This window comes from Pleurodeles waltl, chromosome 3_1, assembly GCF_031143425.1.
Source record: "Pleurodeles waltl isolate 20211129_DDA chromosome 3_1, aPleWal1.hap1.20221129, whole genome shotgun sequence".
Taxonomy (NCBI): Eukaryota; Metazoa; Chordata; class Amphibia; order Caudata; family Salamandridae; genus Pleurodeles; species Pleurodeles waltl.
Window position 1 is genome coordinate 1,011,676,214 of NC_090440.1, and position 27,011 is coordinate 1,011,703,224.

General features: G+C 40.8%; 1 protein-coding gene across 2 annotated transcripts in view; it reads right to left on the reverse strand.

Moving 5' to 3' along the window:
* LOC138284925 (dipeptidyl peptidase 4-like) overlaps positions 1-27,011 on the reverse strand; it is a 497,709-nt gene that overhangs the window by 273,008 nt on the left and 197,690 nt on the right. Inside the window, exons 6-11 of one of the 2 annotated variants that reach the window (XM_069224254.1) lie at positions 21,299-21,391; positions 20,693-20,787; positions 20,532-20,606; positions 5,908-5,960; positions 5,726-5,798; positions 592-712 (exon numbers count right to left, since the gene is read on the reverse strand). In XM_069224254.1, coding sequence (XP_069080355.1) covers positions 592-712; positions 5,726-5,798; positions 5,908-5,960; positions 20,532-20,606; positions 20,693-20,787; positions 21,299-21,391 — 510 coding nt within the window. Of the gene's footprint in view, positions 1-591; positions 713-5,725; positions 5,799-5,907; positions 5,961-20,531; positions 20,607-20,692; positions 20,788-21,298; positions 21,395-27,011 lie in introns of both variants that reach the window. The other variant, XM_069224253.1, reaches the window with a different exon arrangement.

Genomic DNA, 27,011 nt, shown 5'->3' on the forward strand with positions numbered 1-27,011 from the left:
GACAAAAAGTTTAAAACAAAGAGTCATTAAATAAAAGGGCACAAATTGCAGACAGTCATTGGATACTATGGAAATATGCCGTTGACAAAATTGAACAACAGTTCTTAAACCCCTATCAATAACATGGAACAACGCGCCTATGATTAAAACAACATAACATTTGTTTATTATCTGGAAGCACCTTTTTCACATTTCACATGTGCATGAATAGAAATATTTGGCCATATGGTAAATTTCGAAATCGTGATAATTTCTGACGTCTGTTAAATCACAGATGAATTGCAATGGCGTCCTTGCTAAAAGATAGAAGTGCCAAATAGATACAGATGAAGCTTGCCCGTGGCATGGAAATCGTTAATTGCCTCAACGAGAGGAGTAATACCTTCACTGAAGATTTAACAAGGCATTCATGGAAGGGTCACATTCTGCAATCACTTTGTAATAATATCAAAGAAACAACTCAGTACGCATAGCAGAAATACTGCAGACCTCTAAAAAAAGCATACTTTATACGGTTATTTTACATTGTGACCTGTGAGTATATCTAGATTTACATTGATTCAAATTAAAAATAAAATCAGAAAAGGTTACCTTCGTAAACCCAATCAGGCACGCCATTAAAAATTGTATTTTCTTCTCCATTTGTAGTAATTTGTTGTGGTTGATCGCCTGGTTTTTCCATCATGTATATATTATTTCTAAGCACATATACCTACAGACGAAAGTTATTACAAAATTGGCCAGTCAATGGAAAATATAATTACGCTATATAACTACAATATAATATAAACTTAATATAATAATAGAAAAGAGACTAGTTGCGCCAACTCAAACATCCTTCTTCCGTCTTTACATGCTACAGCAGATCTAGAATATCACCACCAGGATTTTGGCTCACCAGTGATCCTTGAAGCACATCATTCAAGCCCTTACATGCCTGCACTGATTCTGCAAACCAGACAGGCCTTTTTGAAGGCTTTCTGTGTTGCAACTTGTGCCACCTATGGTGCTGGCCCTATGTTGCTGCACCAAAATATTATTAGCCTAGCAATATTCCCACTCCAAATAAATAAGCCTACCATCCTTCTCAAAGTCTGAGTTCCTCCCTCCCATAACAATAACAGGAGTTCATTGGGTTGAGCATAGCAGCGCGCATGCGCTGCTTTTCCAACATGTTGATATCTATGTGGGCTTTTAACCACGCCCACCTCATGCCCATCAATATCACTTATTCATGGGCTTGCCTTTCAAAAATCCTTTGTTATCATTGGTAAAAGCTTTATATTTGTCCCTCCTTGGGGCGGCTTAGTTTCCGCCTTGGGGACTGACCCTGCTAAATGGATAATAGCACTTTTGCCGATATGTTTGACTGCAAGCGATCTTCTTTTTCCTTTTGTGTCTCTGCTTAGCACTCATGTGCATTGCAGCCATGGTACTTTGAAATAACTTGCTTTTACTTTACATTTCCAACTAATGTGGCAAGAAAAGTCCAGTTAGAAATTCACAAAGCCAATAGCTCTAACTCGAGCAAAAGCGAGACCCGTTGCATTGCAGATGCTTGTGGTGTTTTGTGGCTGCTGTGGTTTATGCGATTGTATTGTTCTTTTTTTCTGTTTCCTTAAAACACAAGCGCCTTAAAAAGCTTGCTCTAGTCGGACCGCTTCCTGTCCTTGTTGGTGGGGGGTGGATGCTGCTCCGATTACCCCTGACCTGCTTCTGGTGGTTTCTGCTATAGGGGTCCTGGTTTATTGACCATTTCATGCCTTTTGTGGCACTATATGAAATGCACAGCTGCTGGAACATCAATTAAATTGTAATTTCTTGCAATGTTGGCATTGAGGCGTATTAGTTAAGTTAAAAAAACATTAATAAATCCATGTGTTTTTTTTTGTTGCCTCACTTGAACCCACTACCCATACTAAGAACTGCTCCTAAGTCGATGGATGCTTCTCCGTTCTAGTGCTTAGAGAGATTGTTATACCTGTTTTAGCTCTTTACCCGGGTTTTTTCTGTTTAGTGAATTCAGCTCTTTTTCATATAATTTACTTGCAGCAATGTTTTTATTTTTATTTTTTTCTAGAAAAAAACTTCTCCAATCCCACTTTTTATAGTTAGGGGGCCTTTTGTGCAGGCAACAGCCTGCTAATTTGACCCATGATTCATTTATTTCAGTTAGAGTAGCACAGCTCTGCCCTTAATCCTTCTGAGGTCTAAGACAAGGAATCTCCCTGGGATTGCAAATAACATCTATTGTGTTCGCTCTTAGAGGCCCTCTTTGCCCTGAGTATCATTTTTTATTACCCTATTTTGTTTTATTTTTGTGAGAAACCTGCACAGAGGTTGGTAATTTTACTTAAACAAACTGTGTGCTTATAGTGGGAAGTGAAAGTAGGATGGCATATGGTTAAGACTTTCAGTGTAATGGTAAGGCCTGATTTTATGCATGTATCTGGCTGGTTGTCCCTCACTAGATGTTCAAAAAGGAAATATTTGGGTCCAGGCAGTGGCCAGGCCTGGGACCGACATCACCAAGGTGAAGTGCTCAGCAGTCTTAATAACCAAAGAAAAAGGTACACCTGAAAGAATAAAAAAAAAACACTGTTGACTGTGTCTAATCAACATTTACTAGAGTACAGCTTAAGCTTGGTGGTGCTGATCAGAATCAAGTCCATTCAGAATGGCCCTTTTGGTCAGTGATAAGTGCTGACCTTTCTGGAGGTCCTACCCCTTCCTGTTTTTGTCCTCTCAAAATGTTGTCTGTCTCTCCACCCTCCCCCAGACAAACAGACACATCTGGATTTTAGGTATATTTCTTTTGAACCCTTACTGGCCTTGGTCTGCTTGGAAGTGTGAGTTGCCCACTAGTAAGAGTTTTTAAATTAGATTTTTGTTCTTTATTTTACATATATCAAACCCTGAGCACTTGCTGGCCTTAGTCCACTTTGAAGCTGGAGTGGCTCCTTAGAAAGTGCACAAAGTCTGCTTTTCTTGTACATTGTATTATGTGTTTGGCGTAAGCTTTCCCCTGCATGTGCTTATGTCAATAACGGGACTTCAGGGATATATTTTGAGATAACTGTCCAAACCTGTAATCTATTTTTGGATTTTCCCATTGTCCACCAGATAAACATCTCCACATGCTCGACTATTAACTTTGTTAAGCATTTGTTAGGGTTGTGTGTTTTTTCTTGCCACAGTGCTCACTTCTGATGTTTCTTTAACCAGAAGAGGAAGACTTCTTATACAGTAAAACACACAGATGTGGGTAATCGCCCAGTGATCTGCATGACTGACTCATTCCTAACATTTCTGGGTACAATTATTCGTAAAGGATTTGCTGTCATTAAGTCGAGTGCGCAAGCGCTTTGATCTGTTGTAAGCATTGTGGGCTTATAATCACGTTCACATCTTGCCCATCACTTTCATTTGTTCCTGGGCTTGACTTTCAAAAATCACTTGATGTCATTGGTAAATGTTTTGTGTTTATCCCACCGTGGGGCGGTTTCGTTACCGCCTTTCAGACTGCCCCTGTTACATGGATTATTGCATGACTGCCTGTATACTTCTCCGTGGGCAAACTATTTCTTTTGTCTCTCTCTTTCGTGCTGCATGGCAGCTATGGTGCTCACAGTGCGAACAGGCACAATAGCGTGAACTCAATCAGCGGTATTGGAGGGCTGACCACATTGTTCACAGTTACATAATCAGAGTAATTTCATGTAGTTCCCCCATAACAAATGATCAATGCCACCACCATTCATTTCATGGCTGCTTTCACCTCTACAGGCAGCAGCTGATGCTGTAGGGACCCTTTCCAAATTTCTATTTCCTTTCTTTTTTAATTAAAGTTTTACTCTTGTATTTTTCCCCCCCAGTGAAAAATATTATCTATTTAGTTTTCTTTTAAGTAAGTACCAAAGCAGTTTGATTAAATGTTTAACTCCTGCTACATGAAGTGGCAAGTAGAAGCTCTAACACGCCCAGACTGTGGTTCCTAACGGAGGAGGCATCCGCTCTCGATCGTGAGTTGTGTGAGTTGTAGTTTTTATGCCTCATAGACATAAGACTAGATCTCAGGGATGCGAGAAACTTGTTTTGACTGGTTGGAGAAGTAGAATAAAATGGTCAAAGCTAAACACCAGCGCATTTGAAAGAAAAAGTGGACTAGAGTTACAAAACCAATTCCGGTCTTGAATGTTTCCATTTGCATATGAATTAACAGCCATATTGGAATTTTAAGAATGCATAAAATGTTCAGAGATATCTAAAATGCAAAAGCAAAACTAGGAGGAACCTTTTATATTATCTAAATGTGCCACTGTCATGCACCTTCTCCAAAATTATAATTGAAACCGAAACAAATTGTTGTATTTGTAAGCAGTTTTTAGTTTACATGAACATTTCTGAACTGTGTTAGGAGGGATTGTTTTAAAAAAATAACAATATTAGGTTTTGTTTTATACGTTTTAAAGCAAATTGTGAAAATGCTGTTTTATGGGCACCTCTAATTGTAAAAATAACACTCCAGCATGGCCGCTTCTTTCGTAGATCTTTGGGGCAACCGCAGCTTCATGCATTGCTCGAGTCCTTCGTGACTGCTATTTTAAATACTTGTCATTCTTTGAAACAGTCGCCTCTCCTTATATCGATACAGAATTTTGGTTCTGATTTCCATTTTGAGAACATGACGCCTTCAATAAATGTAGGTGAAACCTCGTACTCAATATTGGACAAAAAATGTGTTGGCATGGATACATGGCGTGTTTGATTGCACAAGCTAGCCTCTCGACTGCTAGGGTTTCCGCTCCCTGGTGCTGAGCCCTTTACGTAGAAAGAAAATCCAGATATGAATTTACAATGCCCATAGCTCTAAATCAAGTAAATGCGAGACCTATTGCATTGCAAATGCTTGTTTTTAACCAGCTCGAAAGCCTCCTGGAAAAAGAGAAGGTGCTAGAAAGGATAACAGCCTCCTGTGGAATATTAGTACAAGAGGTGTGATGGGGCGAAGCACAACTCCAAGGCCTCACTTTTCTCTGTGACATAAGCATAGCTATGTGCAGTGTCAAGTTCACAGTTACACGCCAGGACACTCCTCATCTTTCCACACAGGTCAAACACAACCGTGCGCTTTACCAACCATGCGTGCACACCCCAGTTTTCACCATCTTGGACAAGTACAGCACAGTGTTGTCAGGCAACAGAAGAGACAACAACTTGCTATACAATTGCCAAATCCAATCCAGTCAAACTCATCCTTTCCAATGCATTAGACATAGCTGGGATAGGAGGACATCTCTGTGTTTGTAAATAGACACGCACATGCATAGATTATTACTAAAATAATTGCTTTACCCAACAATTTACACCAGGTCTGGCTGCCAATCGCCGGTCTAATCACAGAAATTGACAGATTGATATAAATTAGGTCAGGCTTGTAATAAACGTATGTACTGATGCCAGATTTAAAGGGACATGTTGATTTGTACAAGCGAGAAGGACAGGCTTACATTCTTTCTGCCTCTATCTTTTGGGGGTAATCGGAAACATATGCTCTAATAGGTTTAACTACAGGTCTTCAAAAAGAGTGTGCCCTCTCTTGGTTTTATTTTAAATTACCTTAAGTTTGCGCAAGCATAAATATGTTGCGGGTATGAACTGCAGTAGTTAAATTTATCCGGGGTATATTTCATTCATTTTTTACAATAACGAAATATATACTGACCAGCTTGTTTCCAACAGGAGACCACTTTATGTACTGTATGTTGTCAGGAAGCACACTGGTATCCAACAGGGCACTGTGAAGGAACACAGTTAGCAAAAAATTGAAGCCGAGATTTTCACTGTTGCGGTAATTGAATAACAAAGCTCGTTAGACCGTTGAATTTTGTAAATAAAAATACTGACCTATTTGCAAGGTCATAAATGCGGTAAGATGCGGTGTAGGAATGTCTCCATATCTGTAACATAATAAATGGTGCTAGTTATAACTTGTCCTTTTTATTATTTACAAATTATTGTACACCATACCTTTTGTCTTATGTACTACAACCTATGTTAACCCAAAGCAGTAAATATTCCATCACCATTTACCTCTGTTAACTAGAAAGGGACATTTCATCATATTGAGGTGTGGAACAGGTGGAAGAACACAAGCATTCATGTAAATAAAATGCCTCACTGAGGATGGTTACCCTAAAACAGACCTCAACTGAAATTCACCTCGGGTGTGTTTTACATAATGTACCCGAGGGAGCAATGGGCACAAGCGCCCGCTTTGTTGCTCCCCAGAGTATTACAGAAGGGGCCGCAGATCCTTTTGAGGTTCCTTCTATAATACAGATAGTGCCGGCGCCCATGTAGTGCAGTCGTGAACCTAAAGGGCCATTCCCTAATTTGCTTGTGGGTGTGGAACGATGTAATACGGGAAACACATTGCATCCTCCATTCTATTATGGACGTGGGTACAGGCGCAAAGAGGTCGTCAGGGGATGCACTGAATGAAAGTAGGCAAAGGGGGTCCCATACATTCCTGAGATATCCCCAAGTAGGCAGGGGCAGTGACACACTGCACCAACTGAAGAGCTGGGGGAATCCCTGTCCCTCTTTGTAGCGCAGGCTAGGTTTTGTATGCACTGTAAAAATGGCGAGCTTGCTATAAACAGCAGCTCCACCTTTCAACAATGCTCTGCACCCAGGGCAGCAGAGAGTTTGCGTCTGCCCTCAGGGTAGCGCTTTGTCTGTAACAGGGCACATTGTACATGTTTGTGCCTGGTGCACCGAGCTAAAGGTACACTGTGGTGTAAACACTGTCTTTGTGCCCTTTACATAATCAGATCCAGGTGTCTGCTGGTTTTTATTATGAAATATTTCAAAGGTCGGATATATATACATATAAGGATGATCAGTATGGAACTGAGGGCCATATTTATACTTTTTGACGCAAAACTGCGCTAACGCAGTTTTGCGCCAAAAAAATTAGCGCCGTCTAACGCTATTCTGAAGCGCCATGCGGGCGCCGTATTTATTCAATGACGTTAGCCGGCGTTAGCCGGCGTTAGCCGCCGGTGCTGTCTGGTGTGTGTTAAAAAAAACGACGTACACCAGGCAGCGCCGGCGTAGGGGGAAAATGGAGTATGGGCGTCCACAAATGGTGCAAGTCAGGCTGAGGCAAAAAAATCGCCTCAACCCGATTTGCGCCATTTTTTTACGACGCCCAACCCCCATTGAAATGACTCCTGTCTTAGCAAAGACAGGAGTCATGCCCCCTTGCCCAATGGCCATGCCCAGGGGACTTCCGTCCCCTGGGCATGGTCATTGGGCATAGTGGCATGTAGGGGGGCACAAATCAGGCCCCCCTATGCCACAAAAAAAATATATATATATACTTACCTGAACTTACCTTAATGTCCCTGGGGTGGGTCCCTCCATCCTTGGGTGTCCTCCTGGGGTGGGCAAGGGTGGCAGGGGGTGTCCCTGGGGGCAGGGGAGGGCACCTCTGGGCTCATTCTGAGCCCACAGGTCCCTTAACGCCTGCCCTGACCCAGGCGTTAAAATCCGGCGCTAATGCAGGTTTTTTAGACCCGCCCACTCCCGGGCGTCATTTTTGCCCGGTAGTATAAATACGATGCATATGCATCGGAGTCATTTTTTAAGACGGGAACGCCTACCTTGCATATCATTAACGCAAGGAAGGTGTTCACGCAAAAAAATGACGCTAACTCCATGAACTTTGGCGCTAGACACGTCTAACGCCAAAGTATAAATATGGAGTTAGTTTTGCGTCGAATTTGCGTCGAAAAAAACGACGCAAATTCGGCGCAAACAGAGTATAAATATGCCCCTGAATGTTTCCATATTGGTCAACGTGAAAAATAGCATGTGTTAGAAGAACGATGATACGGGATTTGTCTCCGCTTACATTTAAACAACTAAAGCTGTATTACAATCTGCATTTGCAAATACTGCTTTAATGCTTTAATGAATGTTAATTCGTGTTTTGTATTTAAAAAATAATAATTTACACTTCCAATGATGGAACAATATTTGTGGCCAAATCTAATCACGTATACAGGGTATGGGTTTTCCAGCGTGAATACACCTTGAAAAGGAGGTGAACCCACTCTAATGTGAAAGTTTCTGGGTGGTCACACAGTTTTGCACACTACATTTCCATCAAGCAGGCGGTCATATATTTACTATTGTCAAGGGCAGTACTCAATCTGTGCCAAAGGCTGGGACTGTAAGACCACGCTTAGAGGAGCATGGGAGGGGGGTTCCCTTGGAGAACTGTAAGAAACCTGTTTATTTGGGCTGGATGATTTCCAATCTCAGGAAATAATCACAACTCTTGCCAGGATGAACCCTCAAAGTCACTAAATAAACTTGAGCTTAACCTTCTGCTAGCTAGATCACAGGGCAGACAGGCTTTACTTAGCTCGACCTGAAAATAATTGATGCAGTATCCCAACAAGGTTAAAGTCAACACACTAAGCAATAAAAATCTTCAACTGAATTAGAGAAAAATGTACTAAATAAAATAATACCAAAACAAAGGAAAACCAATAATGTCATCTGGAGATATGCATTTGTAAAGATTAAACAGAAAATAGTGGCAAAAAGGACAAAGCATCAGTTATAGTAAACAATCGCTAGGACCTAGGTACGATTTCAGGTTGATCGCAATGGACCTCGGGTTAGATACACCAATGAGGATTAGCCAAGTTGGAGGTTTTACTTCGGGACTTAAAGCTTAATTCACAAAAGTAAACTTACAGTTTCATGTAACTTTACAATTCTTTGGTATTCACAAAGGCATTTATGAGTAGTATCTTTACGAGTGTGGTGCCCCGCACATACAAATATAGGACAGTGGCAGGACTGAGACATATTTTAAAGGGCTACTGTACTGGGTGGCACAATGAGTGCCACAGGCCCACTAGTAGCATTTAATTTACAGACTCTGGGTACAGGTAATACTACTTTACTAGGGACTTACAAGTATATTAAGTGTGGTAATTTGGTGCAGTCCAATTTTGCCATGTTTGGAGGAGAAAGCACAGGCACTTTAGCACTGGTTAGTGTCATAATGCCAACAAAACAAATTCAGCAAAACAGGAGGGATGAAGGCAAAATGTTTGGGGAAATGTCACACAAAGGATGTCAGGTCTAACAATCTCCCTATAGAAATCTAGGAAGGGACCAGTTAAAAAACAGTAAATCCAGCAACATAAATAACATATTCAAAATCCATAATAATCATAACCAGGGATTGAATAATCAAACAACTTGTCAAATAAAAAGCAGAGCCATTGGGTGATGGTAAATTGTGACTGGGTAAAGGCAAAATGGAACCAACGGGTGATTGATGAATGTAACTGGGTAAAGGCAAGATGGGAAATATTGAATACAAGTGTTGATCAAGACCGACCCTTAAACCCAATCTGGGCCAGAAAGTAGTTTAGTAAGCTAACTGATATGGCTATGCCCAATTGCATCAATTCAAGAGGTTGAGGAAAAAGAAATAAGGTCTCTGCTTTCCAAATGAAGTCTATTTTATATGCAGTGTTATAAGGTTACAAGTTCAGAACTATTCCAACAGGTGAGCTGCCTCTACCACCGTTTGCTTTAGTCCAACATTTCCCCTTGAATTTTGTTTTCTGCTAGAGCTTGTGGAGTACCAATTCCTATTACGCTCTCTAACTGCAGTTCTGCTGCTTCTTGAGGGCACCCTTTTAGTAAATGTAATAATCTTACCTTCAGTGGGTTTTGGTATATTTTGCAAACATTAGAGAAAAAGCATAAGATAACATCTCTGTATATCTTGCACATGTATGTTTTGTTATGGTTAGCCTTTATTGTTCATAAATAGTTGCTCTTGTGGGTGAATGACGGTTGCAAGTTTTAGGATGAATGCTGCCCACAGAGAACAACAATATGCCCTTTTCTTCCTGGACCACTAATCTTTATTTTCAGGGTTTTCTGGAGGAAATATGCAAGGTTTCCCAACAAAACATGACGTATAATTTATACCTGGTCTTCAGCAGAGAGGGAGATCCCTGTAAATTACATTCTGGGGAGGTGATCGGCTGTAATTCAAATTATGTTTAGCTCATTGACCCTGATTGGTGGCAGGAAATTGCCCAATAGGGTACATTTGATAAATAAAATGGGGATTTCCTCCAGGTTATTGAACATCTTTTGAATCTGAACCTGTGTAGAAGCAGTTGTGTTTGGTGATTCCAGTTTGTGAAGCTAAATGCTGCCCATATCCTCTTGGTAGGGAACAATCTTGAACTTCCTGCTAAAACCCCTTCTGGCTTGCACTTCGGCATAGCGTGACTTTATCACAACCCATAACTAACACAATGGATTAATAGTCAAGGATTTAATGCCAAGGAGTCCCTCTACCTTTCACCACGAATTGAGCAAGGCTGTCTAAAAAGTGCACTGGAACAGCCGGAAGGTGAGCTGAATGCCTGCCAGCATGCTCCCTCACTGCAACAAGTGCCATTATTTTTTGTTCTTTGTTTGACCTACCTGTTGAAGTGGTCCAGCGCTCAGTTCGCTTGCCAGATGGTTGGCTCTAGAGAGGCTTGTGGCGCATGGGATAAACTCTTTGTGACTAGGGTACAATAAATTCTTTTGGTAAGCCAGTGGTGTGATGTCCACTAGATATGCAATTCGCGCCACAGCAGCGACAGAATGCAGTGACTGCCAAGGAGATGCTCCACTATATATATGTCAAGTGAGGGAATTCGTATTAATCTACTAAATAATTTTTTGCATACATTGGTGCATATTTATACTCCATTTGTGCCTAATTTGCGTCATTTTTTTAACGTAAATTTGGCACAAAACGAACTCCATATTTATGTTTTGACGTTAGACCCGTCTAACGTCAAAATGTTGGAGTTTGCACCATTTTTTTAGATGCGTGAACCTACCTTGCGTCAATGAGATGCAAGATAGGCGTTCCGATCTAAAAAATGATGCTAACCCCATAGCCTCATATTTATTCCCCTGTGCTAAAATGATGCACGGGTGGGAGGAGGGGCTAAATATTGGTGCAAAGCTTGCTTAACGCCTCGGTCAGACCAGGCGTTAGAGGACCTGTGGACCCATTTCCATGGGTAAACACCATGGAATGGGTCCACAGGTGCCCTTCTCAAGCCCCAGGAACACCCCCACCAACATCAGAGGGACACTGCAGGATGGGGGACCCCATCCCAGGTAAGTAGAGGTAAGTATTTTTTTTTAAGTGCCATAGTGGGGCCTAAATTGGGGCCCCCTGCATGGCACAGGGTGCAATGGCCAGGCCCAGGGGACACTGATCCCCTGTGCTGGCCATAGATGTGGTGGGCATGACTACTGTCTTCTCTAAGACAGGAATCATGTGGTATGAATGGTTTTGCATCAGAAAATGATGCCAGGCTGGTTAGAGGCATTTTTTTCGCCTCCAACCAGCCTAACGTCATTTTTTGGTGCAAAAACCCTTCTCCCATACCACCACCCCCACCCCCACCCAGCTAGCATCATTTTTTTTTAACGCTAGCCCACCCTTTGCACCGGCTTGCGCCATACCATAAATATGGTGCCCGGCTGGTGCTCAGGAATGGTCCAAGCCAGTGCTAAAATTTTTGATGCAAAACTGCATTAGTGTAGTATTATGTGTTATTTAAAAAAAAATCTTTTTGGATTAAAATGTTAATATATTTTAGGAGGGGTTGTTTGTTTTGTAGGGGAAATGTTTTGGTAGTTTTATTTTTTGGAAGCATTTTTTATTTAAATATTTTAATGAACACTATTTTTGTTATAATTACATGTTTTATGATTTCCTCTAATTTTTTATATTTTTGAGTCGATGCGAGATCTTCAATAACTTCTGTTATTATTTCCTTATTCGAAGTTGTTGCAGTTACGCGATGGAACACTATTGAGTGAGTTAGATTCGGATCACAGGATAAAGTAAAGTAACAAGCCCGGATATACATAGAAAATAAATAACAGAAATGAATAAAGTGTCACAAGAAGAGGGTGTTAATGAATACCTTCCTTATATAAGAAGGGATACCAAATATTGAGGTGCACCATTACGAAACGGATGTAAAACTGAGATTGGCTTGAAGATTATTGAAACCGGGAGCCACTAAAAGGTAAATCAAGAAGTGGAGAACGGCAGGGAAATATTGTATCCCTTGATTATAAATTGGAAATAAATTTCAGATATGTGGGAAACTTGAAAGTGTTGTTGCCCTGAAGAAGGTGGGTGAAAGATCAGGAGTACCTCCGAAACATCACGTTGACAGTTCTTAATTTGGATTTTCTCGAATATATTACAATTTGACAGTTGATTTTAAATAATTTTTGGTTTTAATAGGTTTGTTAAGGGTATACATGATTTGTTTATATGGATAGGAAGTTAATAATGTGGGGATATTGACTGTGAAATTAGAGAGACTGATGTGACATCTTCTTTGAGTGAAAATTTAGGTGAGTAGGTAATATTCTAATGAAGGTGTAAGAGGAGGTTGTTTCACACAATGAATAATGAATAGTGAACATTTGGCTTAGATTATCATTTATGTAGATGAAAAAATTAGTGTAAACTTTATTGGAAACGGAGTGAGAAATTTTTTGGGGGGGTAAAGAAACCCTATAGGGGAGAAAGCTGTGTGCATTATTATATGATATGTAATTAAATTGAGAGTGTTTTAGTGCATCCTATTTTAACCTCAAATCAATAGGTGAGGGGATAAGTGTTTGTATAGAAAGGAATCTATTTGTTTATAGGTAAAATGTATCCTATCTCCTCTGGTATATGTGGGTAACTCTCCCTGTGGTTGGAGGTAGGTGGGGAGACCTCCAGCACCATGGCGGTCTCCTCATCGGGAGTTTGGCAGATGGCTGCTTCCGTCTGCCAAACTCCTAATGACCCCCTGAATATTAATACTAAAAATATAGCCAAAATGGAAATACATGGAAAATGCATTCACAGGTTGTCAAAGGTCAAAAATCACCCCCACAAAACATTTTGATCGATCATTGCATTAAAATCAAAGCTAATGTAGTGAAATGACTAGGTGTCATCATGTCATCATGGAAGTTTGACCAGAACCAAGGCACTAAAATGAGCTATCCTTCAAGTTCACGATGATGGGATGAAGAGGGGGCCCTCAATAAACTCCACTTTTCCACACTAAAATCTTGTATTAGGACATAAGAACCAGGAGAAGTCAACACAGAAGTTAATGTCATAAGGCTCAATAAAGTTGCTTGCCCTCATCAAAGATTTTAAGTTTTAAAGTTTTATGGTCATTCAGAGCTGTTGGGCTTTCTTCTATTTGCCAATTTACAAGCAATTGATCTTGTGGGCTGAAGTGGGCACAGAGAAGAAAATGTGTGGGGCATATGGCAGCTTTCCCTACTGCTGCATGGCACTGGGAGCATCAACCCATCTCACTCACATAAAATGTAGTCAGATGAACTTTACTGATATGCCCACAAGGAAAAAGGATATACTGGTTGCCAATGACTGTAGCTAGGCAAAAGTAGATGAACAGCTGAGGCAGTAGGAGAGGTGCACCCACCTAAGACAAAAGTTACAATCACTCCTGATCCAAGATGGAGCCTTTTTTTAAGTAGGGTGCTCAGACAAACTAAAGCAACTTCTAACAAGGTGCCAGAAGGTGATGTAGTACCAGCAACAAATAAATGGGCAATTCAATCATTTTTGACACATTACTGAATATTATGTTACAGGGAACTGGAGAAAGCAGAGTCCATTTAACAACCCAAATATTGGAGAATGTTCTTCTCAAGCAGTGGTTGACACTATGAGTACAGAAAGAAAATAACAATATATGTCTCCACAGAAATTGCTACCTGGAGCCTCAGACTTATTTGCCTAATTTGTTTTTATCAATAAAGGCATTGGTGTGGTATAAAGAAGATAAATACATTCTTCTAATCCATTAACTTCTGTTAATCTGTTTTTCTGCAGGAAGGGACTCTTCAGGTACAAATCCGTATTTATGATTTTTTGTAGGTAGGATTTGCATCTAAACCTATAGGTGGTTGCAGAAGAATGATCGTACACCACCCATGGGACATCCTCTTGGCACAGTCTAATGTGAAGGAGCACATTGCACATCTTTGCGAAACTATCCACCACAAATCCTGGTTTGTGTTTAATAGTAAATTCCAACCTTACAGTTTCCATAAAGTTTGCTTGACAAAAGTAATGCAAACATGCCTCAAATCATTACTGTTTGAACCCGTTTTAAGAAAAAATGCATAATGCTAAGTCTCAAGAAATTTCATGTGTTTGCTTAATCAGAAATTAAGTAATGTTGTGTCTATTACCTGTGTAATTTGCATTTCACTCAAGATTAAATGGAGGGACAATTAATGCTTTTCAGTGTGAACAGAGAACACATGAAAACCTGTATAGGTGAAATGGGAGATATTAAATGTGACTCTGTAATGGGCAAGGGTTCTTGATTGTTTCTAATGTATTTGTTTTCCTCAGTTTCAAGAAAGGACACTCAAGGTACACAATTTAGTAGATTCCGTACCATTTTAGCAGGCTTTTACATCAACAGATGAATTAATCAATAGAATGCCCACAATAAAACAGCATTATACTGCCTTCAAAGGAAATGTATTTGTGGTAAAAAAGGATGGAGTACGCATGTAAACATTATACTGCTGTAGATCACCTCTAGGCTTTACAGGTGGTGTTCCATTTTCTTAAATGAGGACTGTGGACCGAGCTGTTTGGGTGGTCCTAATTTACACTGAAGTGCTATTTAGCACTAGATTAAATATTCTAAAATTGTGCTTTTTGTCCCAGTTCTTTTTTCAGCTGTTAGGGCTGCTCTGCAACAGCAAAAAAACAAAACAAAATTGATATACTGATTATGTAGATTGATGTGCATGCATCTAGGATGCCTGGCTTGTCCTTTGCTTTCCCTGGCAGTTCTTTTGCAACCCCTGGTCTCAGAAGCAGCCTAATCTGTGCCATGAATCTGTGCCATTAATATAGGGGAGGCATACCGTTATAGGCATTAGAACTCCACCCTCCTTGTTTCCTGTCCACTTTCATAATGATAATTCTTAACAACAGTCTATTATTCGCCATTAGTTTAAGATAAAAAATGGAGCACCAGGAGACATAGTGAGACCTTAGCTAGTACCTCAGGTAAGTAAAAGAAAATACTTTAAATTTTATGTTGTGTGCAGTTTTGCTAGACAGAGTGTGTTTGTGTGAGAGAGAGCCTGTATGTGTGATGAAAATGAATGAGTAGTGGGTGGGACTAGTGAGAATGAGTGAGATTGAGTGTCAGTAAGTGAGCAGGAGTAAGAATGAGTGACAACTAGTGAGTGAGAGTAAGAGTGACTACAACTGAGTGGGAATGAGTGAGAATAAATGATTAAGAATGAAAGCAAAGGGTGTTAGAGAGAGTGAAGGAGTATGAGTGATGAGTGCAAGATAACATTAATGAGTGAATAGAGGTGAGTTAGAATGAGTGATTGTAACTGTGAGTGAGAATGAGCAGTACAGAGTAAGTGAGCATATGTGCGACTGATTGAGAATGAGTTGACTTAGAGTAGGAGTGGTTGCAACTGAATGTAACTGAGTGAGAAAGTAAGAGTGAGTCATAGTGTGAGTGGAAATGAGTGAGAATGAATGAGCGAGTGAGGAAGTATGAGTGTGAGTGACTGGATATAAGTGAGTGTAAGTGAGATTTTGGTGTTATGCTTGTGAGTTTGACATTGGCTCTGGCATACAGCAGGTAATATTTGGTTTACAGAAGTACCTAAGACAAAAAGCTGGTGCTGACAGGTTAGAGACAGTTTTTAGCATGACAGGCACCTATGACAAAATACTGGCACTGGCAAATTGCAGCTAATACTTGCCACTGACTAGGGCTAATACTTGGAATTGGCATACTAGAGGTAATGCTTGGCATCTGTTAGAAATGGCCCTTCTGCAGAGTCACCCCCAAACTTTTTGCCTTCCTCTTTCTCTTTTTCTGACCTCATTTTTGCTGGCTTTAGGACTCTGTGCACTTTACCACTGCTAATCAGTGCTAAAGTGCATATGCTCTCTCCTTAAAACATGGTGGCATTGGCTCATACCCAATTGGCTTATTTAATTTACTTGTAAGTTCCTAGTCAAGTGCACTACATGTGCCCAGGGCCTGTAAATTAAATGCTACTAGTGGGCTGCAGCACTGGTTGTGCCACCCACATAAGTAGCCCCCTAACCATGTCTCAGGCCTGCCTCTGCAGTGCCTGTGTGTGCAGTTTCACTGCCAATTCGACTTGGCATTTAAAAGTACTTGCCAAGCCTAAAACTCCCCTTTTTCTACATATAAGACACCCCCAAGGTATGCCCTGGGTAACCCATAGGGCAGGGTGCTGTGTGGGCAAAAGGCAGGACATGTACCTGTGTAGTTTACATATCCTGGTAGTGTAAAATTCCTAAATTTGTTTTTACACTGCTGTGAGGCCTGCTCCCTTCATAGGCTAACATTGGGGCTACCCTGATATATTGTTTGAGTGGTAGCTGGTGATCTAAAAGAAATAGGAATGTCATATTTAGTTTGGCCAGAATGGTGATACAAAATCCTGCTGACTGGTGAAGTTAGATTTAATATTACTATTTTAGAAATGCCACTTTTTAGAAACTGAGCATTTTTCCTCACTTAAATCCTTCTGTGCCTTGCAATCCACATCTGGCTGGGTTCAGGTGACAGCTCCCTTGTGCATTTACTCAGACACCCCCCCAAAGACAGGGTACTCAGCCTCACTTGCATGCATCTGCATTTTGAATGGGTCTTCCTGGGCTGGGGGGGTGGAGGGCTTGACACTTACATGTCAAAGGACAGTAGCCTGCCCTCACACAAAGGCCTGCCACACCCCCTACTGGGACCATGGCAGACAGGATGGAACTTAAAGGGGACCTTGTGCTCTTCTAAACCACTCTTTGAAGTCTCCCCCACTTCAAAGGCACATTTGGGTATTTAAGCAGGGTCTCTGACCCTACCAACTTAGACACTTCTGAGGTACACACTCTACCTGACAAGACACTTTCCGGAGAAGAGAACCTGAACCAGAACCTGTATCCTGCCAACAAGAACTGCCTGGCTGCCCAAAGGACTCACCTGACTGCTTTCTGTGAAGGACTTCTGCCTTGCTGTTGCCCTGCTGCTTTGCTGCTCTCTGGCTGCGGTGAGGAGTGCTCTCCAAGGGCTTGGATAGAGCTTGCCTCCTGTTCCCCGAAGTCTCAGGACCAAAAAGACTTCATCTCTACAAGAAGGACTCCTTGTGCGGCGAAACTCGATGCACAGCCTGCCAGAAACGAAGCACAGCTTGCACCACTGTGAAAAATTCACCGCACCCCGAACCGGAACAACGCAGCCCGACTTTGCAACCATAAGATCGACGCAGCGCCAGCTTAGCGACCGGAAATTCAACGCACAGCCCACTGGATCAACTGACAGCCGAGCCAAAACGACGAAGCCCAACTTCCAGAGAGGAATCGACGCAGCACCTGCAGTGTGGTAGAAATTTCCACACAACGCCCACCAGACCGACGCAGCCCCTTGTGACTTCGTCCTGCCAGCGCCGGAAATACACGCATCATTCCTGGGGTGTCCGAAAACCCCACAACCCGGAGAGGAGTCACAACTGAGCGCCGGAAATTGACGCACAGCCATCCCTATGTGAAAACTAAACGACGCATCAACGTGTGGGGCCTGAGAAATCGACACACACCTCCCTGTTTTCACCGCATCTCCTCCTCTGCGGTTCTTTGCAGAGATTTTGAACGCAAACCAGTTACTTTGTGCTTGAAAGAGACATTGATTGCTTTTAAAAGACTAAATACACTTTATATCATTTTTACAGTGATATCTCAACATATACTTATTGCATTTTAATCGTTTTGACCTGCATCTTATCAGATAAATATTATTTATTTTTCTAAACAGGGAGTGGTGTATTTTTGTGTTGCTATACTGTGTTATTGCATGATTTATTGCACAAATACTTTACACATTGCCTTCTATGTTAAGCCTGACTGCTCAGTGCCAAGCTACCCGAGGGTAGGCACCGGATAATTTGGATTGTGTGTGACTTACCCTGACTAGAGTGAGGGTCCTTGCTTGGACAGGGGGTAACCTGACTGACAACCAAAGACCCCATTTCTAACAGCATCAGTGTTAAAATGTTGACCCTGGCATTGTAGAGGTAATTCTTATCATACTGGCACCCATGGAAAAATGCTGGCAGTGGCATGCTGGAGGAAATGCTTGGCACCTAGGTACCAGTGGAAAAATGATGGCATTGGCACAGAGGAGGTAATTCTTGGAACAAGAGACAGCAACTAAGACATATGGGGCAACCATGACAAAATGTTTGCGCTGATAAACTAAAGATCATTTTGACATTAGGGTAACTAATGGTGTGTATATTTAAAATGCTGGAGCTAGTATATTGTATGTGACTTTTGGCCTAAGTGGGAAATCTTCACATATGGGGGGCACTCATGAAGAAATGCTGGTTATGGCACAATGGAAGAAAGTTTTGTTTTGACATATGGGGGCACACATACCACATATTGGGTCAACTCCTTAACAGCATTAGGTTTAATTGGCTTGCCATATTACAAAAGGACTTGAGTATTTAATGAGCGCTCTTTCAGAGCCTCTAGTGTTTCTGCAAATAAATGGATACTGTGCTTTAACAATTGCTACTTGACCTCTTTCTTCTCAAAATTGGTACAGAGAGAGAGCTTTCTCTAGAAGAGGTGGGGCTCACTGCCTTCACTGGCTACAACTCATGGCAAGTCTTATGACCCCAGTCACCTTCAATGATCACTAGCTGCCACTGCAAGAAAAGAAGATTAATAGTGGCTTTATTAGCACTGGCTACTTTCTGCAGATTTCACTAGGAACCAGCCATTACACATTATTATAAATAAATACAGAAGCGCAATGTGCACACATCTGATTTAAAAAAGGCAGTACATTTCAAACACACTTTATCTCTGTGCTTCAGAGTGATAGTTGCTTACTAAATGATCACGATCATAAATCAAAATGTATTAACAATTCCATAGTTCATATTCAGTACATGGTCTATATCAAATAACACATGCAAGCATAACCACTATTGTTTTTTTTTTTATCTTTAAAAAATCCACAAAGGGAACAACTAACTCTTGATGGTGTAAATGATGTATGTTCCCAGTGCTTTCTCTGTTTGATGAAACTTTATCCTATATATCATTTTCATACAATACAACTAGAAACAAGTAATGCTCCCCTGGCACATCATGTGACCACAGTAATATATGTGAAATCTAAAACAAGATTTGTCTGTTTTGTGTTCTTTTAATGATGCAGTTGTTATGGAACTTTGGCAATGTCAAGTACTCTGAGGTCATCAGGGATAAAGTCATGTGACATCACTTCCTATGAATAAACAAGGTCAAAGTTCATATGATGCCACTTCCTGTGCTGTCACTAAGGTCAAAGGGTAATTAATAAAACTTCTTCCACCCCTAGCTTTTTGGTGAATCTACATCTGTACTGACTAAATATGAGTTTAAGAAGTAGACCATAATATTTCAGATAGTCTAAGATAATTAAATAGTAATACCAGCACTATGCTGAACTGAGGCCCTCATTTTGACTTCGGTGGACGGAAAAGCCCATCTACCAAAGTCCTGTGGTCAAGTCACCGCCACTGCAGTGACCTTCTTGCGGACCCTATTATGAGTTTCGCACTGGGCCAGCGGGCGGAAACAGAATTTCTACCCGCGGGCCCAACGGGAAAACAGCCCTCAACATTGACGCCTGCTCAAAATTGAGTTGCGTCAATATTGTGGTGCGTAGGGCGCACCAGCACCCATTGCGTTTTTCACTGTCTGCAGTGAAAAGCGGCTGGCCATGTGCGCCCCTGCACTGCCCATGCCAAGTGCATGGGCAGTGCAGGGGTCCCTTTGGGGCCTCCTGCACCCTGTCTCCACCAGCATTTACATGGCGGTGCAACTGCCATGTAAACGCCGGCGGAGAGAGGGGTAGTAATTCCCAGATGAGATGGAACTCATCTCATCCGGGTGGATTGAGACCGCCGGCACCACCAGGCTATCGGCCAGCGGTAACATGGTGGTGCCGGTGGTCCGACCATGGCGCGTTCGCCACAGTCGTAATGTGGAGGCTGAACTACCACCTTCTGCCACCGCAAACCTGGCGGTCTCAAGACTATCAGGGTCGTAATTAGGGCTTCAGTGTTTCAGAGGACTGTGATTCTAAAACAGCTGAATACAGCTCCAATCTTTCCTCGAGCAGCTTTAAAATCATATTGCAGTTTCATCTATTTGAAGATTATATGTGAGATACATTTTAGAAAAGTGAAAAAAAGAATGGTCCCTTTACAAACTTTGACCCCTCATTCATTTATGGTGATGTGTGATTAGATGACGAAACGTTATTGGATGATAAATACATGTATATTACCTTTTTATAGTTGTATCTGAGAAGAGCAAATTTCAGGTCAGCAGATATTGCAAAATAGGTCACACTGGAGTTGCTCTGTTGATATGAATGAGAGAATATTTTCAGTACTTCTATCGCATATTGTCTGTTCAAGTGAGAAGGCACATAAAAAGCAATCATACCACTGCGGTGTTCTTCAGAATCACAGTAGAGGTATTAGTTTCCACATTGATGCGGACTATATCTCTCTCTTTTGTGGTATAGATATATTCGTTCTCTGCAGAAAGGAAAGAAACACAATCATATAATTATCTGTTTCGTTCATCTATTTTCTCTTGTACACATAGGATTGGAGAAACTTCAATCCAAGAATCTTCGGTGTCCTAAGCACCTTTTTGGGGTTCACTAAATGTCAACAAAATGTTATGATCGAGAATACTTTTCCTAGTGACTAAGGTACTGAACTATTTCTACAGAGTTTGCTAACATTTCCCTGTAATATGCATTCAGACATTACCAGCATATGTGATACAGTGCCAGATAGGCACTGTATTTTATATAAATCCAAGTGGGCACATTTCACATAATTGTGCTTCTAAATGTTCAATGTTATCACAAAAAATAAAAATAGTTGCCACAGTTAAAATCTTTTTTAGTTCTTTGTCTGTTTAGTCTATGAGATGATATTGAAAATATTGTTTTCTGTCTGTATAGCCCAGTCATAATTAGTGTAGCTCTTAAATAGACTTAACGGTTTACACTGAAGATGGAAAATTATATATTCTTACCTGATATCCACTGTAAGCTGTACGAATTATACCTGTATGCACCACTAAAATAATCTTCCAATTGAAAAGTTGGACGCTGGTCGGATTTGCTTTCTTCTAAAACAGTAAAAATGACTAATTTAAAAAAAAATGTATTCATTTACAATACACACGCATAGGTTACAACCAAATAACTGTTGCTTCAGCATAACAAGTGGATTCCTAGAGTGGCAACATTATTAACACTAAGAATACAGTGCATTCCACAAGTGTATATGAACCGTACTGACCACCATGAATGTGAATGCTTATACTTAAAGCAAGTTTTTAAAGAGGTCTTTTTTCCTTAAAGAAAATAGCCTGGGTAAAAAACAACTTTTTTTTACATTCACAGTCTCTTATGCGAATGCATTACAACCTCCATTGAGGTATCAGTAAATTTTCAAAGTTTTAAGACAAGATTTTAGTTGAATTAATTCATACATGTCAAATTGATTCTATATTTGGAAGGAATGCCTACACCACGTTCCTTCCAGATAACGACTTAGTATCCATTTGAACCACAATTTAAGGTCGGAAAAAAAATCAGACTCCTAAAATAGTATTAGTTCATAGGAAAAAATCATTTTTAGACTATCAAAATCAGAATCGACCATTTGCGCCTGTGAAAATGCTTCGGACATTTGACCCATAATTCCTACAATGCGCCATCCAGTTTACAATGTTTCTGCCAAGGTCCCTTGCATGGTGTGAAATATATTAAAATACAACCATTTATGGATCACTTTGTATGAAGCCGCGCCCGTCCTTGTATATCCAGCTGCTACTGAACATTTGAAGACCATGTTGTATACTCAATGCTACCAGCTGTAGTGTACAGTCCTTAGAGTCAACTATATATAGTCAATAATATGCTGTAAACACCCGACCACATGTTCTAGATTTCCTCACATTCCAAGATAGTGTAAATAAAGGTGCGTGCCATCATCACTTTTACATTTTAAATAGGCACACATATTGGGGAGTCCTATCATGTATTCATTTGTAGTTATAGTACGCAAAATGCTTGCATGTATTAAACATGGATTGGCTTGTATGACCGCTTCTATTTGACATTTTAGGCACTTCCTCCAAATCAGCATTCTCCAGGAAACCATATCTGTCTAATCTCTGATTTTTCCACAAGTTCCACGACGCACACAGTATATTATTGCCAAAAGTTTCATACATCAGTTAGGTTGTCTCCTTCATGAGTTCCTCAGACAGGCCCTGCCTTCCGTTGTAGAGAACGCAAGGAGAACTTTCCCAGTTAACATCATATCAACCCAAGTCATGTCTGACCGGTAGGTATCTAGGCAGCTCACTTTGTGAGTTCAAGGAAGATTCCAAATGGTTAAATGCCTTAAAGACTCCTTGTCCTGTCCCATCTGTGACAAAGGAATTACCAACCAAGCCCATACAAAAGCACAACCACTCCTTAAGTCACACAGACCTAAAATGGCTTTTATTTCGTTAACTTATCCTTTGAGGTACTTCCAAAAAACATGAAATGTCGACTTTTAATAAATTTTGTACATAAAACAAACACGTATTTAAATCTAAAACAGTGATGACTATCTGATGCAAAATGATGGATACATTTTATAAAACAGTGTTCTCAAGAACACACAGTGATTTTGTAACATAAATTGCTTTAGGTGAGATCATTGAAAACACATAGATGCAAGAAGAACAATACACAATGTTACAGTCACTGCACTCAACATAAAGCAGAGACACATGTAGGACATGGTGTGAATCGGCACTTCTGAACAACCAATTGGGACCCCCAAGTCGACAGAGTAGCTTCTGAAAACTGCTTTTAGCCTTCTTTGAGTGTGATGAAAGAGGAAGTTTACCCCATGACAGAAAGAGGAGACTGCAATGATTGGCGAAAGGACTGCAAAGGACTTAAATCTGGAAGTGGCCCTGGAAGTTTGAGAATATCAGCAAATGAGTGTGAGTGGAAGCTAGAATGAGGGATTGGGTGGCATAGAATAAATAATATTGTGAGACAGCAAATGAGTGTGAGTGGAGGTTAGAATGAAAGATTGGGTGCCATGGATTTAGTAGTAATAATAATAGTAATAATAATAATAATAATAACAATCATCATCATCATCACCATCGTCATCTTCACCATATTTATCATATAAACAAGCATTTTGTTTTTCTTAAACAAGGCAATCGTTGATAGGATCCTTGGAAATCATGAATTCCAAATGTGGGTCTTGTGCTGAAATATAATGATGTTTACTTCAAAATGTCATCAGAATTATTCAATGTATATATCTTGCACCATTGGACTATCTAATATGGTCCCTAGGCTGCCTTTGTTCTATGCTATTGATGTATGTTCCCGATGGTTGTCACTGTCATAAAATTCCAAACTTTCAGAACTGGATGTGAAATAGCAACACTGAAATAAGTGCCAGGCAGAAAACTGTCCTAATTTTTGGGGAAAAAAATGAATTCTAATTGTTATCTTTCTAATACCACAATATAGAGAACTGACATGTTTCTACCAATAAGAACAAAAGGTTCAAAATCCATATTAAATCTTCTATAAACATGCAGGTTAACGTGGTAGTATCATTCTCAGTCCACAATTGTTTAGTATTGTGTAGGATCTCTCCATTCCATATATTTAATATTTAAGACACCGGTATCCTGCATAGTTGACTTTAAGCAAGATTACTCCAACTCGTATTTAGGTCTTCTCAAATAACTTAAGAATAGACTCATGATTTAAAATGCAGCAGTGACCTGGTACTGCGCACTGGCTAACAAGATGCCAGGCACTGGTTCCCTGTGATATCTAGAACACAGCTGAAAGTCCTGTGCATTGTCCTCTGCGACATGTAGCATTAGTCTGATTTTTTTGCAGCAAAAGTAAACATTTTAGCATTCTAACTCTTTACAGAATCCCTGTGCCATTTTAAGGTTTCTTAGTGCAATGAGCCGACACAAGAGGAGGTTTTCCTAGTATTGGTTTCTTTCCTCTGGAACAGTTGTTCATTAGCACTAAGTTGAATGTCTAACATGATGATTTTTATACCTTTGTTTTTACATATTTAGTTGTACTTGTTGAGACAATTTGCTTTCTGTCAGTGCCAGAAAACCTTATGGTAACAGTGTTTAGAAAACAAATTGTATAAGGTAAAGTAGGTGACTAGATTAGTAGGTAGGTTTATTGACAACACAGCAGTCTTGACTTTGATCTGCTTGTATGTGGAGATTTAAAAAAGTACAATACATTCAGCTGTCAGAGTTAATATGGCCACATATCATTTGCCGCCAACTTTGCACCAGCTGGTATTTATTAAATATTCTTTCAAAAAAGCCCAGATACAAAAAGTAATAGTACAGCAACTGGAGGTACATATTACAACCAACACAAATTTCACTAGAGGATCTGCAAGAAGATCCTTATCCCAGGGAACTCATTTTGTAACAGGTGATTTCTATCATTTAATTTCTCTTGGGAATTGAGAGGGAGTTATTAATTGAATGTGCCTTCAATGTTTTGGAATTTCGAGTATTTGAGTGAAAAGTTGGGGGTCAGGCCAGACTATAAATATGTGCCTCAAGGAGGCATTACAAACCCCAAAATGTTAAATGTCCTTCAAGTATATCTGATCAATTTTAGTTATAATAGTCTTCCAAACTGTAAAGGCCAATTATAATCCTGGACTACCACATATGTGTGGATATGAAACTTTATGTTGAATTAGACAACTAAAGGTAAACAGATAACTTTATAGCATATCAACATTTGCTATAACTCTATAGTAATGTCAATAATAGATGCATCCTGCAAATTTTCCCAGGTGATATTTAGGGTTAGCCTATATGATTGTAGTACAGATCCAATGAATTGTATTACTAGGAATGAATTCAAAAATGACGTATCCATGGGCATTATGTTGTATTGGAAACAGATGCATCAGGAGCAAAAGTGACTTAAGGCAGGCTTGATGTCCGTAACATGACACAACCCACTTTAGTGTGATGTTTAAGTACATGATGCTTCAAAAAAAGTACATAAATAACGCATCTGGGAAAAAAATGGCACACTTTACAGAAGGCAGCCGTGGAGCAGAGAGCAGATGCAAGGACAACAACCCCAGCACCTGCCAGGAAATACGGACAGAGTCCCAGAGGAAGAGGGATAGGAAGTGCAATTTCAGTGATGAGGAAAATAACATCTTGATCACTGAGGTGACAGAGCACCACCATCAGCTATTTGTCACCTCTGAATTGATTGCCACTTGAGATAAAAAAGGCTATTTGACAGTCCTTAGTGGAGAAGATCAATAGCATGGGACAAGCAAAGGGGACTGTCACCAACTGTAAAAAATGCTGGCATGACTACAAGCACCGGACGGAGGAGAAACTGGCCAACAACCTGAAGTCAGCGATGAAGACCGGAGGAGGAACCCAGTACCCCATAAGGAGCTGGTTGCCTTGGAGGAGCAGGTGGCAGCTGTCACCCCAGAACAGTTGGTGGCTGGAGCACCAGGACAGAACAGTGTTGCACAAGAGAAGCAATCAAAGCCACAAGGTAATTATCAACAAGGGGCAATGTGGACAAAAGGGTTATGTTGCAGTGAAGCTAGCTATGTCCCAGTGCTCCTCAGTTCTGTGTGCAGGGCAAAGAGCCAGAATCTGGCTCATGTCCCATTAAATGGCATACAAATGTCAGTCACACTGCCCAGTTACATGTTGTACAGCTCAGTCCATGTCCGTCACGTTTCTCTATTCCATGTGTGAAGTGCAACACCAGTCCAGGTCCACCTTTGTATATTGGCACATGTAGTGCAATGTACAACATTATTCACCAGAACTACAAGTCCCACAATACACAGTAAAACAAAAAAACATGGACTGGAACAAAACATCATGCATGGACACTTAAACCCTGCCTAACCTTACGGTGACAATGCAGGCCACCTTGCACCCTGACGCCACTGTGTCCTACTTGAGCCTATGGGCTTGTCAGAAGAGAAACAGCCCACCTGAGAAGGGGTCAGGTGTGGGGCATATGAAGTATCAACACATAGGGACATGCTAAAAGTCACATGTATATTAACTGGCATGACACTACATAGCACGCATTTGTCCCAATGTGTGGGTTGAGACGACACAGGTGTCAGCTGCCATGGTAGGGACCACCAGAACTTATTCCATGTACTAAATCCACCTGGGTTGGGGTGAATGCAAGTGATGCGCACCAGAGGACCATGTGTGCTGAAACTAAAGTAGGCCCCTGGTTGGCCAGTGCACTGTAAGTGCTGGTTGTGTATGTTGAACTGCCACAGTGTCTGAATGGGGCGACACTGCATACCAATGAGGTCAGAACGGATATGTTCTTTCAAGGTAGCCCCACCAATGCACATGCACTGCTGTGTCTGACAGTGTCACACTTGTGTTGCAGTTGGGAAGGGATGACAGAGAAGAGTCCATTGGGGTTCAATTACTTGTGATGTGGTCCTGAGTGAAGATGTAACATGTTGCAAGAGGGAGTCAGAAGAAAAATTGCCTCACCATGCCATGTATGTCTAAGTTGGAGGATGTGAAACAGGGATCTGTCAAGGTACAGGAAAAACTAGTCTGCCACCACAAAGGACGGAAGACAGACGTGGTTTGAGACTGAGGTGGAAGTGCCCAGTTATTTTTCAAACCTGGGTAGGTA